General features: G+C 33.4%; 1 protein-coding gene across 1 annotated transcript in view; it reads left to right on the top strand.

Moving 5' to 3' along the window:
- The window catches only part of LOC139526323 (putative ankyrin repeat protein RF_0381), a 94081-nt gene that overhangs the window by 65290 nt on the left and 10754 nt on the right, over positions 1 to 18037 (top strand). Inside the window, exons 11-12 of the mRNA XM_071321455.1 lie at positions 3369 to 3470; positions 3892 to 3993. Coding sequence (XP_071177556.1) covers positions 3369 to 3470; positions 3892 to 3993 — 204 coding nt within the window. The remainder of the gene's footprint in view (positions 1 to 3368; positions 3471 to 3891; positions 3994 to 18037) is intronic.

The raw sequence follows: 18037 nt of genomic DNA, 5'->3' as shown, positions 1-18037 counted from the left end.
TAGAAAATTGAACAACCGAAGGCCACCGATGGGTCTTCAATGCAGCGAAAAACTCCCGCACCTTGAGGCGTGCTTCGGCTTGCCCCTCAACAAAAAAGTATACTAGTTCAGTGATAATTGACGTCATACAAAACTCCGAAATAAAAACAAGAAACTAAAATTAAAAATCATACCAGACTAAAAAAGGCCAGAGGCTCCTGACTTGGAACAGGCGCAAACATACGGAGGGGTTAAACATGTTTTTTTTAGATCTGAACCCTCACCTTATTGCTCCAGCCAATATATCAAAAACAAACACACAACAATACGCAGAGGAACACACTGTTCAGAAGAAGTCCAATGTCAGAATAGGTTACAAAAGAAACTAAAAAGAATGACGATGATACATAAATTTTCAAAGGACTCCTAGCAGTTAAGTTACATGCCCGCTCCACGTCTCAATTAAACTGATTGAAAGACTATGTCTTGATCATATGAATATAAAATCAAGTTCAGCACTATACCATCATAAACTATGTGAGAAGAACATAACCCGTATCATGCCAACAACTTGTTTCATGATAGATGTGTTTATTTCCGATGCAAAGACCCAAAATGAATCAATTTTTAAGCTAAAATATACAATCTTTAATGTCCTGACAACAGTACCGTAACTATTTCCCTTCTTACTAAGTGTGTTTAAAATTTTGCTAGGTTTGAGGTGATTGCCGACATTGTTTTAGCTCAGTAAAGAATATTATCATTAAAAATTAGATGTCAAATACCTGAACGTATAAGATGTCTGCATCTTGAACTATATTTACGAATGATGTCCTTGTCCCGAAGATAAAATTTACTAAATGTTTTTACTTGTTTGTGATATCGAAAAACCTGGTGTAATAATTTATTCAGTAAAAAACAAATTTATCTCGCTAAAATCTAATACGTTGTTATATACACGAGCAAATCTCATAAGTTGAGATGTATAAAACCATAAGATGGTGACAAGGGAACATCACCATATAAAAATTGATAAAAGAGGGACGAAAGATACCAAAGGGACAGTCAACCTCATATATCTAAAACAAACTGACAACTGACAACTGATAAGTAACGATAGGAAATCTCTTTTATCATAAATTTTGGTATTGATATAAACTGACAACGTCATTGCTAAAAATGAAAAAGACAAACAGACAAACAATAGTACACATGACACAACATAGACAACTAAAGAATAAGCAACACGAACCCCACAAAAAACTAGGGGTGATCTCAGGTGATCCAGAAGAGTAAGCAGATCTTACCCCACATGTGGCACCCGTCATGTTGCTTATGTGATAAAAAATTTGGTAAACAGTCTAATTCGGTAGGTCACATTCATGAAATGGAAGGAGACTGTTGTTACGACGTAAGGAACATATCCGATACCATTTGTGAAACGGTTATTATATAACGGTCAACCAACTCGTGATGGCGTCCGTAAAATTTACGAAGGGATGATTTCAACTTCACCATTTGGAACTCTTAGTTTAATAGCTTCCTTGTGAGCAGCAACCCTCTATCAAGAAAATCATGATAGGAAATGCAAGCACGGGAATATCGTATCAATTGGGAGATATATACCCCATATTCAGGTGCTGCTAGAATGTTGCTACTTAGAAAGGGAAAGTTCACAATTGGAAAGCTGAAATCATCTCTTTTGTCGTAAAGTTTTGTTTTTAACCGACCTTGATTGTCAATTTCTAGATGTAAGTCAATATATGAGGCCGACTTAACTGTATCTGTAGTATCCATTATCTCTAGTTCGATGGGATAGATGCGTTCAACATATCACCAAATGTTGAATTATTTAGTAAAAGAACATCATCTATAAAGCGGAAAGTAGAGTTAAATGATATTGCTAACTTCTTATCTTTCTTCCTAAGAGGGCCACACATTTTCCCATTGTAATGCCGACAGTCTGTTGAAAAACACGTCCTCCGAACGTAATAAATATGTTGTCAATCAAAAAAATCAAGCATCTTGATAATGTAAGTTTCATAGAATTTTTTTTTTGACTCAGAGTGATCTTTTACAAAGAAGGATTTATCCCTCCCTAAGACAAGATACTTGTATCTACGTTGGTCATTCTTTTTTTATGAAACAAAGCAATACCAACTCTTTCAATTTGTCTTTTAGTTTGGAATGTGGAATACTTGTGTAAAGTGTAGAAAAGTCAAATGTTTTAATACTATTACAAGATGAAAGAGATAACACATAATGTGTCTTTGTTATAAATATATAACACAAAATAGTTCTGTAATCAATTGCATCGACATAGTTCATAGTGGTTAATTTTTCATAATTGTACAACGGTGACAGATGAACTGGTCGTTTAAATAGTTTGACAAGACAAAATATAGTACATCTACCAAAGTCAAAATCATGACATTTTTCATACGAACAAATTAAATTATAAGAGTTCCATTATTTCAAAAATAAATTTGAGCAGGCATTCATCAAGCATTTCCGGTTATATCAAACTATCAAGTTTCTTCTACTAGTATCTGTTTATATTTGTTATCGAGTAAGTATTTAAATCACAGTGACTACACAATGCTGTTTTATCATCTTCAGTGTACGGTTTCTTATTAGTTATTGTGTTTGGCTTTTAACTAGCTTCCAGTAACTGCTAGTTCTCTCAAATCGTACTTTCTTGTTACTTTGACCTGGTAATATTATTTGAAATGTTTGTTTTTTTATTTAATGTTTACCTGATTTAAAATTAGAAGATGTGATCTGATTCCCAATGAAACAACTTTCACCTGGTATCAAATGATGTAGATAAGGCAATGTGTTTGTTTCTGCTTAATACATGTAATACTTTTGAATACTTAATTTTCATCGTATCCAATTTAAATTGCCTTCACTCATAACTCTGTGTAGAGGTCTGCCCGTAATGATATCTTCTGTATGTCAGTGTTCATTGGTTTGTTGGTGAATAACATGTTTAATACCACATTTGGTGACAGTAATAACATAATGACAACCAGTATTATTTGGTGGAAAGAGCTGGAGTTAACTAAGAGAACCACCGACCTTCTGTTGGGGAACTGACAATCTTTGTCAATATAGATGAGAGTTGAAAACACGTTACCATGACCATGTTTGTTCACTAAAGCTCAAAACTAAAATCAATACAAATGACCTGTTTCAAAAGATATACAATGTACTTAAACATATCAAGTGAAAATGATTTTATTTTATATATTCTAATAAGTCATTAGCCTTATTTTATTGATGTTTCAACATGAATTATTGCCTTCACAATTATTTAGATTAAATTTGCACATTGTTACTACCTTTTCTGTTTTGTTTTTCTGAACATCGTAGCATTTCTGTTTTAGGATGGGAGCACTCCATTTGATATAGCTGCAGAAGAAGAAAGATTCAAAATAGTAAATCTGTTATTAGAAAGAACGACTATAGACCTAAAAAAAGTATACAAGGTAGGGATTGTACCACAAAAGAGGATTTTCAACCGTTCTATAGTCAATCAAAACAATCGTTGGCCTACATCGACATATAAGTACTCACTTTCAACTAATCTTTAAACCTCAAAGGGAAACGGATGTACAATACTCACAAGAACTTCAAAGTTATCCACGATGCGTAATTCAGTAGCCGTTAGGCAATGGTTGTTTTGCAAAGAAAAATAAGCATTCAATTATTCGAGTAAGGTGGATTCAAATTTAATCAGACTCGATACTCAAGTTATTGACAAAATTAACGTCTACACGTAGCTTATATGTTGCACAATTTTGCTTAATATTTATTTTATTTGTTTAATAATTTACATACATGTAATGACATTTTTTTCTTTAACAGAATATTGGCTATAACTTGATATATTTCAACTGTTTATTTCAGGATGGGAACACTGTTTTACACAAAGCTACTAGAAGTGGAGAGCTCGAATTGGTCCAATTGTTACTCAAAACATCAAATATAGATCCCAATCAAAAGAATAAGGTATGAAGTGTGAGGAATAAAGTAGGTCTATGTGTGGTCAACTTTAACTGTGTAATTTGTTACGTTTATTAAATCGTTGAGGCAAACATTTACATTTCAAACTGGTTGTCATAATAGTTGTACCAATCTTTTTTATAAGTATCTACAGTTGAGTAAATAAGTGAAATTGAATTTGAAAAAAAGGTAAACAAAGCTAAATTATGTACAAATCACTATTTTCCTGAAGCACATGAGCGTGTCCCTTGCTTTTAAATATGGTGTGTGTTTCTCAGCCTCAAATTTTTATTCAATGTTTTGTAAACGTTGTTTGTTTTAGTTTCTGCCATTTTGTTGTCAGTTTGTTTTAGACTTATGGTGTTTGTTGCCCCTTTGGTATCTATAGAAGAACAATTTGATATCCTTTTTTTCAATTTTTATTCCTCTGTAACGTAAACCCACAGCGTCCACGTATCATAACACTTTAACTTACGGGTGGAGAATAAAAATGAAAAAAGTAAAAGTAAATTATATTATAATGATCATTTCTTTTATATTAATCTCTACATCCCATTATGTATAATCATTGGTACACGCATTCATTTGATATTTGTATACATATTTATATTTATATATTTTATATTTTTGATAACAACTATATGCGTACTTTGGCTACCGTTATTACTCTCACACAATGCAATTGTCAAGCATATTATGTAAAAAGAAAATGAATTGGTCATTCATACATACATATTTAGTGGTTTTATACTAAATAATTGAGAAAAGAAATGGAAATATGTCAGAGAAAACAACCCGACCAAAGAGAATTGAACAACCGAAGGCCACCAATGGGTCTTCAATGCAGCGAAAAACTCCCGCACCTGGAGGCGTGCTTCAGCTTGCACCTCAACAAAAAAGTATACTAGTTCAGTGATAATGGACGTCATACAAAACGAAATAAAAACAAGAAACTAAAATTAAGAATCATACCAGACTAAAAAAGGCCAGAGGCTCCTGACTTGGAACAGGCGCAAACATACGGCGGGGTTAAACATGTTTGTTTAGATCTTAACCCTCACCTTATTGATCCAGCCCATATATCAAAATCAAACACACAACAATACGCACAGGAACACACTGTTCAGAAGAAGTCCGAGTCCGATGTCAGAATAAGTTACAAAAGAAACTAAAGAAAATGACGATGATACATAAATTTACAAAGGACTCCTAGCAGTTAAGTTACATGCCCGCTCCAGATCTCAATTAAACTGATTGAAAGGCTATGTCTTGATCATAGGCATGTAAAATCAAGATTAGCACTATACCATCACAAAATATGTGAGAAGAACATAACCCGTATCATGTCAACAACTGGTTTCATGATAGATGTGTTTATTTCCGATGCAAAGACTCAAAGTGAATCAATTTTAAAGCCAAATATTCAATCTTTAATGTCCTGACAACAGTACCGTAACTATATCCCTTCTTACTAAGTCTGTTTAAGATTTTGTTAGCTTTGAGGTGAATGCCGACATTGTTTAAGCTCAGTATAGAATACAACCATTAAAAATTGGATGGCATATACTTGAACGTATAAGATGTCTGCATGTTGAATTATATTTACGAATGATGTCTTTGTCCCGAAGATAAAATTTACTAAATGTTTTTACTAGTTTGTGATATCGAAAACCCTGGTGTAATAATTTATTCAGTAAAAAGCTAATGTATCTCGTTTAAATCTAATACGTTGTTATATACACGAGCAAATCTCATAAGTTGAGATGTATAAAACAATAAGATGGTGACAAGGGAACATCACCATATAAAAATTGATTAGTAACGATAGGAAATGAAAAATCATCTCTTTTATCATAAATTTTGGTTTTGATCTAAACTGACAACGCCATTGCTAAAAATAAAAAAGACAAACAGACAAACAATAGTACACATGACACAACATAGAAAACTAACGAATAAGCAACACGATCCCACCAAAAACTAGGGGCGATCTCAGGTGATCCGGAAGAGTAAGCAGATCCTGCTCTACATGTGGCTCCCGTCATGCTGCTTATGTGATAACAAATCCGGTAAACAGTCTAATTCGGTAGGTCACATTCATCAAAGGGAAGGAGACTGTAGTAACGACGTAAGGAACATATCCGATACCATTTCTTCCTAAGAGAGCCACACAGAAGGATGTATCCCTCCCTAAGACAAGATACTTGTATCTACGTTCAATTTGGCCATTCATTTTTTATGAAACAAAGCAATATCAACTCTTTCAATTTGTCTTTTAGTTTGGAATATGGAATACTTGTGTAAAGTGTAGAAAAGTCAAATGTTTTAATACTTATACAAGATGAAAGAGATAACACATAATGTGTCTTTGTTATAAATATATAACACAAATTAGTTCTGTAATCAATTGCATAGACATAGTTCAAGGCAAAAAAAGTACATCTACCAAAGTCAGAATCATAACATTTTTCATACGAACAAGTTAAATTAGAAGAGTTCCATTATTTCAAAAAAGAAATTTGAGCAGGCATTAATAAAGCATTTCTGGTTATATTACACTATCAAGTTTCTTCTACTAGTATCTGTTTATATTTGTCATCGAGTTAGTATTTAAATCACAGTGACTACACAATGCTGTTTTATCATCTTCAGTGTAAATGTGGTAAACAGTATGTTGGCTATTCAGAACACCCATTCCCCAAACGAAAGAACGGCCATCGTAGTGACTATGAATGAAAGCCAAATCATTCTCTCAGTCACAATTTGAGATCCCCTGGTCACATTAAGACAGACTGACCATAACAAACATAAACCACACTACTGGTTGGTCTAGGTAAAAATGTAGGATAGACTCACTTGAAAAATATTTTGAAGAAGAAAATTAAAAACTTTGGCACCAAGTTGAATAAATGAAAAGGAATCATACACTTCACCCCTTCGTATGATGTTTACATATCTCAGTTGATCGTTATGCTCCTGCATATTTATACTAAAATGACTTCATATACGTGAGTGTGTTCTTAATGCAGAAAATATGCAGGTTGTTTTTTTTTTTAGGTTAAGACGATGAATATATCGTCCATGGCAACGGACATATGTGATTTCTTCCATTATGTGTGACCTTTATAGCTGACTATGTGGTGTTGGCTTTTCTCATTGTTGAAGGCCGTATGGTGACCCATAGTTGTTAACGTATGTGTCATTTGGTCTTTGGTGGAGAGTTGTCTCATTGGCAATCATATCACATCTTCTTTTTTTTTAAACACATATATAAAAATATTCTGAAGCGTGCTTAAATATATTGTTTTAATATATGATGCATAGTTTGACGCCTGTACAGGATATAATACGCCATGCTGATGTGAAAAAGACTAGCCGATTATTAATATATAGGCAAAACCTAGACTGCAGGATTATCATAGGATTGGAAAACCAGTGACATTTAAAGAGTCCTTGTATCGGTAACGCGAGAATGGAGATTTATCGAAACCTTTCGTGGTGGTTCTGCAATCAAAGTTTACAAAATTCATAGTCGAACATACTGAGGCATATATGAGTTTGGATTAAAAATACGACGACCGGATACGCTTAGCATACAAAAATATATGTTGCATATGTAGGAACCCACCTTGTTGGGTAATCCAAGGGGATGGGATCCTAGAGTTGGAACCCCCCCTTTTAACGATCAATGTTTTTGAATGGAAACATATGACTGGAACCCCCTTTTTATCTTGGGTTGACTACACCTTTTTAAACTGACTGGATCCGTCACGTGGTGCCCTTATTAGTCTTCAACGAACTAAACTTTATATTTATTTTATCATTAAGACTTAGTCCGAATAAAATCTAAATGTTTTGAATGTATAATTTAGATAAAAGTTTTCTACTTGTATGTTTAAAACATTGCAATATTGGATTAGAATTAAAGCTTCAAGCAACGGAGTATTTGAATAGTTTTTTTGCTATTGGAATTGCCTGAAATATATTTTATGAAACAGTTTGTAGTGCATATTATGAGTTAACTTTCACATTCATGTTAAACACAAATTTCTATTTTTATAAAAAAAAAAATGAACTGTGTTTATTTATGTAGAAGCAGGGTTTTTTTAAGACCTTGTGGTCAAAATCTAGACAACAGTGAGGAATCAGAAAAATGCTATGTGATAAAACATATTATACTAAAGGAGACCTTTCCTCCTACCCAATCCCCCCACGAACACATAAAAATCCTTGAATGAAATTTTAAAAAAACACCACACATACCTAACTCGCTCCATTTCTATTCCCATTGACAATAAAATTAAAATTAAATCCCATAAATAATTAACAATGACATTATTAGTTCATCAGCTTAGCATACTATATGTATGGATGTCTCAATCCGAATTATCTATGATAAGTACATCACGAATATATGTTAGACTCAGATCGGCGTCCAGTTTCTAATCGACGTCTGTTCCTCAAATCGACGTCCAAATCTGATGTCACGTTCTCAAATGGACGTCCAATATTTTGTTACTCTAATCGACGTCCAACTTGATGTCATGTATTGCCAAAACGACGTCCGATTGCTTGTGTAGTCTTCTCAAATCGATGTCAAATATCAAAAAATGATTAATTACTGGACTTACACTGATACATGTTCATGTTTTGTAGGGTTCTTGTGACAACTAAATTTTCAAGTATTTATACATACTTCCTTCAAAGATTTTTTAAACCCGAAATAGTATAATATATATATTAATGTTTATCTTCGTAAAATATTGATCCAATCGATCTATATTGTAGTGTGTTATTCATATTTATATATTAAAAAAATACATGCATCATGCATATCAAAACAAACGACATCTAGAGACCATTTTTCAGTCTGCAACAATAGACAATATATAGATATGGGTTCAAATTATTGTTGAAAGCCGTACGGTTGCCTATAATTTCTCACATTCATTTTATTTGAACTTTTGTGGATAGTTGTCCTGTCCCATTGGAAATCATATCACATCACCTAATTTTGATGTAGTTTAAATCTCCAAAATTTAAAAATTACACAACTTGTTGACATACTAGTAGGTAATGCATTAAAAATAGATTTTTATATCTGTGACACATAATATGTTTAAAAGTGTCAACTGGTTTTTATAGTTCGTTCTTAAGTTGTACTGTAACATCACAATTCTAACTGGTTAGAAAGAGGGGTTGAAACATGCTAACATGTTTAACCCCGTAAAATTATAAATGTATGTGCTCGCCACATTATGTATGTAAGTGCCTGTTCCAAGTCAGAAGAATGCAATTTAGTGGTTGCCGTTGTTGCATTTTTGTTTTTCGTCCATTATTTTGTACATCAACTATGTCATTATTTTCTTGTCTGAATTGTTTTACATTTGTCACTTTGAGGCTTCTTATAGCTGACTATACAGTATGGGCGTTTTTCATTTTCGAAGGCCGATCGGTGGCCTATATCAATTGTTCTCTTGTGAGGAGTTGTCTCATAAGCAATGATACAACTTCTTTGTTTTAAAAAAAAATCAGCTATTAACGGTTCAGTTGGATTTTGTATTCTGTGTCCAAACGGACGTAGATTAGAGAAGCTAAAAAATGAACTTCAATTAAAGAAGTCAAAAAATGGACGTCGTTCAGTGAAACCAAAAATTGGACATCGATTGGATAGGCATAACATTGGCTGTCGATTTGAGGATATCTTTTTGTGATGCATGATTTGGACGGCGGTTTGAGGGACGAACGTCGATTAGAGACCGGACGTGAATCTGGGTCTTACATATATACTCTGCATGTAACTTATAAGATATGACAAACAGCAATATATACAAATGAACGATACTTGTATATAACAACATATGAGTGTTAATACACAATTATCAAACTGACAAATGCATTTATTTCAATCCTTGAAAAGTACTTTAGGTGGTTGTTAAGAATTGCACTTGAGGTGTTCATGCTACCGCTCTCTATTGCACACGACGTCGCCGTTGTTGTAACGTTAGCTATTCAGGGTTACAATGCAAGTATTATTGCAGGTAGACGTTTTCATTTCTAAGCCTTAATTTGTGTCCGATACAATGACTCTACGTTATTGGTGTCGTAACCAGGATAATGTAGTAAAATATATGTTGTCATGGTAACTGATACATGTCTTCTCATATACTTCTCTTAATTAATTGTTCCATGTTTACTTCTCATCTATTTGCTCAATTCCAAGTGTTTCTAACTTCCAAAACTTCTCCTGGTCGCATTCTTCTGTCTTTCTTGATGTCATTACATTTATCATATATGTTGGCTGGCCATTGTAACTTGGTGTACCGTGAAGTGGTCCTGACAGTAAATAACCTTTTTTTGATTTCACGGCAGTAGGTCCCTCACCTCTAATGATATGGTTTTCTATAACTGATCAATATGAGTCGACTCCTACGAGTACTGAGACTTGGAAATTGTTGTTCGCGATTACTGGATGTGCGAGTTTAATCCCGGATAAGTACGATAATTGAGCAGCTTTGCGGATGTAAGTTTTTGAGTCGTGCGGCGATTTCCGGTACGATCAATACTCTGATCGGCAATTTTCCTTCGTCGATGAGCAAATAAATAGTTGCAGTTTTTAAGTGTATAATTTTCGTACTTTCTGCGCTGTCCCCGAACCCAAATACATTTAAACTTTCTGTGCAAGTTATTGATAACTGCAATTTAGCGGCTAAGTCTTCTGTGGTGAACGACCTCTGTGCGTCCTCATCAAAAAAAGAATGTTGGCATCTAAAGATTGTAGTCCTGAACTTACATAAGACTCATCAGTGACGCTCATATCAAAATATTTAAAAAAGCCAAAGAAGTACAAAGTTGAAGAGCATTGAGGATCCAAAATTCCAAAAAGTTGTGTCAAATACGGATAAGATAAAATATGCATGGGATAAGAATTTTTTTTTTTTTTTTAAATTCAAAGTTCTGTAAACAAGAAATTTACAAAAATGACCACATTATTGATATTCATGTCAACACAGAAATGTTAACTACTGGGCTTGTGATACATTGGGGACGAAACGTCTACCAGCAGTGGCATCGACCCAGTGGTGTAAATAGTTGTCTGTTGTTCAACTTGTCGTTAGTGCTAACGCGTCGTTAAAATTTCTTAATCATTCGATTAAAATTAATCATATGATTACTGTGTTGTTTAACTTGTCGTTAATTTTAACGCGGCGCTAAAAAGGCTAAAACTTCCGTTTAACTTAATCCACCTCTTTGAGGTGCATTTAACTTTATTCATATGATTAAAGCATCCAAGATGGCTGCTGTACCATTGCAAAAATGAACTTATCCTCGAATTATGAGACGTTTAAGAGATATGTAGCTCCTGGAAAAAGATTTCAGCCATGAAAGAGCTTAATTTTGAAAGAAAAACAATATATTTGCTAGGACTTGAGTTGAAACATAAATTGAAAAGAGATATGACAAGATAGGGCGATGGATCAGACGCACTTATACAATGGTCATTTGATAACAGAAAGAAACTTCACATTTCGGTAGTTTTTCGTTTGTATTTTACCGCTCAGTGACAGTGTTGATTACAAGGACACCTTATTGTGCAGAATCATTCGATGAACTGTGACGAACAGCTTTATGAATAATAAATATGTTACCATAGCATTAATGTACAGGCCATAGGTGATTTTGGACGCACGTATTTGCTTATTTCCCCATTTTTCGAAGTTCAAATATGAGCACATTCAGTAGCACCTTTGACCTAACTAATTACGCAGGTAAATTATAATGGTTCAATTCGTCCCAAAGATAGCTCGGACCTTACGATTTTTATCTTTACACGGAGTTTTTAAACATTATATTTTTTCTCTTTTAGTTTAAAAATTTATGAGTTTGATGAGAATTCAAAACATGGGCGGATCCAGACATATTTTTTTTTGGGGGGGGGGGGGAGGTTCCAACAGTGCCAAAGTTAAAAGTTTTGTTTCAACCATGACGCCTTTCAAAGGCTTTGATTGTCATTTTTGATTGACAAATAAAATGGGGTTCAGGCCCCAAGACCCCCACCCCCTAGATCCTCCACTGCAAATATGTATCATGAAAATGTACTACCGTAAGTGTTTTATGTTAGTGATTTAGTAAAAAGAGACTTAGTCAATGATATGTCTCATATTTCTCAACTGACAGGTAATATACAAAATCAAGCACCTGTTATCAAGAATCTGGAAAATCTCATTTCTGAGTATCAGGGATATTTCAAAAGAAGCATTTTACCCCCGTTGGGAAAGGGGGTGAAATTCAGTTTCTAGTGTCGGTCATTCAAAAAAATTCGGATCATCACAGAATATAATATTATGTTTTATTTATTTAACACTCAATTATGCTCTTAGACTCTGCTTCTCCTGTTAGTCAGAGTAAGAAATGATAAAAAATTGCGTCAATGTTAACAATAGAGCATGCAAACATCCCATAGAGCAAATAACACTGATAATTTATATTGACCATTTGTATTATGGTCCTGTTCTTAGCGACACGTACATGCAGGTCATAAATTAATTTCATTTCATTTAATGGAATCAAATCTTTATAGATCTACTAATGGGTGCTATAGGAGGTTCATCGGAGTTTTAAGCGAGGATTTCTTCGCTTCACGGTAGCGGATTAAAAACTCAGGGTTATAATTCATAGAATAGACAAGGTACAGTGACAAATATTTCATGTATATTTTGAACACGGAGAATGTGCCCCTGGCGTATCAAGTTTTATTTGTTACCTTATCTGACATCGGACTCAGACTTCTTTTAAGCTGAGTTTCACTTTATATGCGTATTGTTATGTGTTCCTTTATTATACATTGGCTAGAGGTATAGGGGAATGGTTGAGATCTCTCAAAACTTATGTAATCCCCCCTTCGCATTTTTGCGCCTGTCTGAAGTCAGGAGCCTCTGGCCTTTGCTAGTCTTGAATGTTTCGTATTTTTTTTTTTTGGGGGGGGGGGGAGGTATATTGTTTTACCCCTGTCTGTTCATCCTTCCGTCTGTCCGTCTTTCTGTCCCATTATGGGTATATAGTTATTCCACATAACTCATCATACAGTTTGAATCCTAGGAATTTTTTACTTGGCTGTCTGTTTGTATATATGTAGAAGGTAATATTTGCTCTTTTGGGAGATAACTTTGTCATAATGGGTGTATACAATGTATGATTGAATAAGAGGTGCATGTAATTTCCGGATAACTCCTCCCACAGTTTGAATCCTAGGAAGTTTTCACTTTTCTGACTATTTGTACATATACTGAAGGTGTGCATGTGGAATAGTAGATAAGAAGGACATACTATTTAGATGTGCATATCGACATGAAATTATGATTCAGGTTATTTTCTAGGAGCTACGCCCCTTTGAACTTATTATTTGTCTCAATATACTACTGCAACAGTTTGTCATCAAAACTCAAAGACAAAACATTATGATTTATGGTGGGGAGCATCACTTTGTCTAAAATGATTTTAGATCATTTATATGTTTTAGAATTTAGTGTGACGTCCATTTTCACTGGACTAGTACTCTATTTATTAATAGGGTAAGCTGAATCCCGCCTTCTGTTGCTGGATTTTCTCGCTGCGATGAAGACCCTGCATTGGCTGCCTTCGGCTATTTTATGCTTTTTGGTCGGGTCGTTGTCTCTTTGACGTTTTCCCCATTTCAATTCTCAATTTTATCCATCAGCCCGAGACAAACACCGATGTAGTAACATTAATTGATCTCATGTGTTTGATATTGATTATTTGTTGATTTATGTATTTTTCTGCTGAAATTTGAATATGTTGATAAATATATAGGAGAGGTGTTTATAACTTCTGAAAGGTTTAAAAGAATAAATTGTTATTTTAGAGGAGATATGAATTTGATGAACGTCTACTTGCAAACACTTCAAGCATACATATATCAAATAGCAATAAAAAGAATGTATTTCAAACAAGAAGCTGTCGCGGTTCTTTTTGTCGAAAAATATAGAAACATAAACATAATCCATAGTTGTTTTATTCATAGTATGCAGCCATCTTTATTAGTTAGTTGTACAATATCATCCAATGGTAAAAGAAACCACACAAAAGGGACTAAATAAGCATCTGCTACTTCTATCATACAATCGGCTATTTGCATGTGCCTGTAATTCAGTGGTTTCGTTTGTTGCTATATGTATATCATTGTTTTACTTCCATAGTTTTGTACATAAATAAAGCCTATAGATTTCTCGTTTGAATTGTTTTACTGCGATTTGTCATATCTAGGCCTTTGAAATGTATAGCTTATTCAACGATATGAGTGTTTCTCGTTGTTGGAGGACGTACAATGACCTATAATTCGTTAACTTCTACACCATTTTGTCTCTGAAAGGGAGTTGTCTCGTTGGCATTCATACTACATCTTCTTGTCTTTATATTAACTAGTATGCACCTTATCCCACATAAATATCGGATACCCAAAATATATCCTACTGTCGGATTGCTTTCATTGATCTTTTTATTATTTTTATCGGGATTTTTTTTTTCTGACAGGGTATTGTCAAATAATGTCACAAACAAGTTTCTATTTCAATTTCAAAAAATATTTAAAACTCGGATACCTTGACTGATAGAATTACAACTTTGACGGACTTTGCATTATGTCATTACACTTACACAAATGAATATTTGTAATTGTCCCTCTGTATCTCCTTATGCCGTATGAACTGTCCCTCTGTATCTCCTTATGCCGTATGAACTGTCCCTCTGTATCTCCTTATGCCGTAGGAACTACAGTTCTGTTATATGTAGTGGGATCTACACCATCCGTAAAAAATATCTTAAATGTTAACTTGGCATGCTATACTTGATGAAATGCGGACGTGAAAGAAAGCACTCTTCATCAACGCGTCAATGGAGATGTTATTCCCAATGGCAATGATTTCGTCATTTAGTATGTGAAGAAGGTTGTACTAAATCAACAACATAACTGACAGGATTTTAAAGGAATCATTATGATCTGGATATGTGGAAAACCGGGGTAAAAACATGAAAATCACGGCCATGAATCGGATGCATTCTTATTGAGGACCGAAGACATTTCAGATCACTGACATTGTAACGTTTCTGGATCTTTCTAAGTTAGAACAACCAAATGTTGCATGATAAAAAAATTTCAAGTGAAATACAAATTATGATTTTTACAAAATGTACCCATAACTATTTGATGATAAACAGGTCGGACCAAACAAATCGGCAATGCCGCAAATTCTTTGGGGATAACTTTTCACTGAAATTATTTTTCCATTTAAGAACATTTCATTATGAACTGGAAACAAAACTAAAATATGAAAATGATTCCATAAAAAAATATGAACATGTTTATGTTATAAGATATTTATTAAATAATTATCATGATTATAGGTACCCAAAAATTGTTTAAAAGAAAAATGTTATGATTTAATGCAAACAGGGAAGTTATATAGGCCCTGATTTACAATGCATTGTGGGAAACACTTGCTAACTACCCAAACTTAATCATATGATTAAAAATAATCGCATGATTAGTAAATACAATGATTAAAATAAGATGAACAACGAAATTTAATCATTGCATTTACTAATCATCCGATTAAGTTTTAACGACTGATTAAAATTAATCGTATGATTAGTCTAATCACAAGTTGAACAACAGACCCCTGGATTATAATTAAGTACGCCAGACGCGCGTTTCGTCTACATAAGACTCATCACTGACGCTCATATCAAAATATTTATAAAGCAAAAGAAGGACAAACTTGAAGAGCAGTGAGGATCCAAAATTCAAAAATGTTGTGTCAAATACGGCTAAGGTAATTTATGGCTGGGATACGAAAATCCTTAGTTTTTCGAAAAATTCAAAATTTGTAAACATAAAATTTATGAAAATGACCACATTATTGATATTCGTGTCAACACCGCAATGTTGACTAATGGGCTGGTGATACACTCGGGGTCGAAACGTCCACCAGCAGTTGCATCGACCTAGTGGTGTAAAAAGTATATATAACCAAAAATTTACACAGTTTGCAAAATTCTATATGATCTTTTTTTTTTTATTGATTTACACCTTGAAAATGTCGTAAATATTACATAGTTGTTCTCAATTCATGTGTTGAACTACTGCTTATTAATATCATCAATCTAATTCTTAGAAGGAAGGTTTCTAAAAATCAATTTTACATTTATCATTTGTAAAATAGATTAGAATACATTTATATGAAGAAAGATCAAATGCTTTTTAAACCTGATTAGATTAGATTTTGTAATATATACTGAGCCAAAAAAAAATTGGCAACAAATTAAAATGTTATTTTATTACAAAAAACATATGAACGGAACTATGAAAAGTCAGAAGCAAAACGATTGTTTATCACGCACATTCAATAGGCATTTTTTATTTTGAGTGCAGTAAAGTCCAAGTGTCTAAATGGGTATAGTTTTTTTCAAAATTAATATATGGTACATGCTCCACGTGCATAGATGGCGGAATTGCAGCGTTTTAACATTCTATTTAATATCTATTGAAGTTGTCGTTTTGAAATTTTATTTCATTCCCTTATTAATGCATTTTCAAGTTTTTTTGAAAATTTGGGAAATGATGAATCAGCATGATATTGAAGAGTATGCATAGTTTATTTACAGTCCTGGATTTTTACCGGTTCAGCAAAGCCCATACATGTTCGATCGGATTGAGGTCTGAGTATCAACTTGGACATTCTTTTGCATTTCCAGTTTGTCTTTATCCTGTATTCTTTCGCAATATTTGTTTTCTACACAGTTTTTTTTTTGTGTCGCAACATGTCGTTAAGTTATGTAACATATGATATCGAAAAATTATTGTGCTTTTTATTTTCACCCTGTATTACCGAACACTTTCTTTTTGGAAGAGTTATCTTCCCGAACACTGTTTTTCCTGTTTTTACTTCTCTTTATATAATTAGCAACCGTGATTAAAACCGACAAATTTATTATTCCAAATTGCTCGTTACATCTTCAATATATTGTTCTCATTGGTTCGAAGCAATATACAGACTCAATATACGAGATATTTCCCCTTCTGTATTTTATATGAAGAACATGCATTTGTAGCTAGTAATCAACCAGTGATAGATCCCTAGGATCATTTGATTGAAAGTCCTTGGTCCATTGAAAATATACTGTCAATTTAGGTTAAAAATGTACGTTGAAATTCAATGGTATCTTTCTCTCCTCTTATATTACAAATAAAATCATCATAGATAACAGGATTCAACTGGATTTACGATGATATTACTCGTAACACATATAGTAGGCGTCTTTTAATTCAACTTGATCCGTAACCATAAACCAGAAGTGATTTTTTGATACCGGAAGTACCTACTCATCTCTTTTTTTAGCAAAAATATAAAAACTATACATTTTTGAAATTGGTGTATATTAAACAACCATCTGACAGCAAAATTGACATTTTAGACTAGAAGTGAATATTGTTCTACCAAAATATATAGAGTTGGGTGGAAAGAAGTTTAATGGTTCTCTGAACAGATGGTTTTTAATAATATTTTCATTCGCCTTATTGGTTTTTTTTTGGCGCAGTATTGTTGTTTTAGAAGTTAAAATTTGATATATGATATCGAACAGTTTAAACGTTTTTGAAAATGACACCGGTTAACCATTTTGTTAACCGAACACTTTACTTTGTCAGACATATATACCCAAACACTGATTGTTTTGTGCGAACTTCTCCTTTTTAACTGTAAAAGATTACGACGCACTTATTTTACCAAATTGCTCGTTATATCGTTCTAACGAATTTTGCCGGAAGATATCCGTTCACTCCATCTGAAAGTCATTTCCACATATACATTTGATATAAGTGATATGCAGTTGTAGCATGTAAACCATGAGTGAAAGAGTCTTTGATTTGAGGTCCTGGTTTTACCAAAATAAATATTAGGTCAAGTTCATCATGTTTTTTTTTTCAATTTTGGCTTATTATCACTTATCATAAGAAACCATAAAAGATAGCGAC

Source organism: Mytilus edulis, chromosome 6, assembly GCF_963676685.1.
Source record: "Mytilus edulis chromosome 6, xbMytEdul2.2, whole genome shotgun sequence".
Taxonomy (NCBI): Eukaryota; Metazoa; Mollusca; class Bivalvia; order Mytilida; family Mytilidae; genus Mytilus; species Mytilus edulis.
The sequence above is the reverse complement of the archived record's forward strand: the minus strand, read 5'-3'. Positions and strand labels throughout refer to the sequence as shown.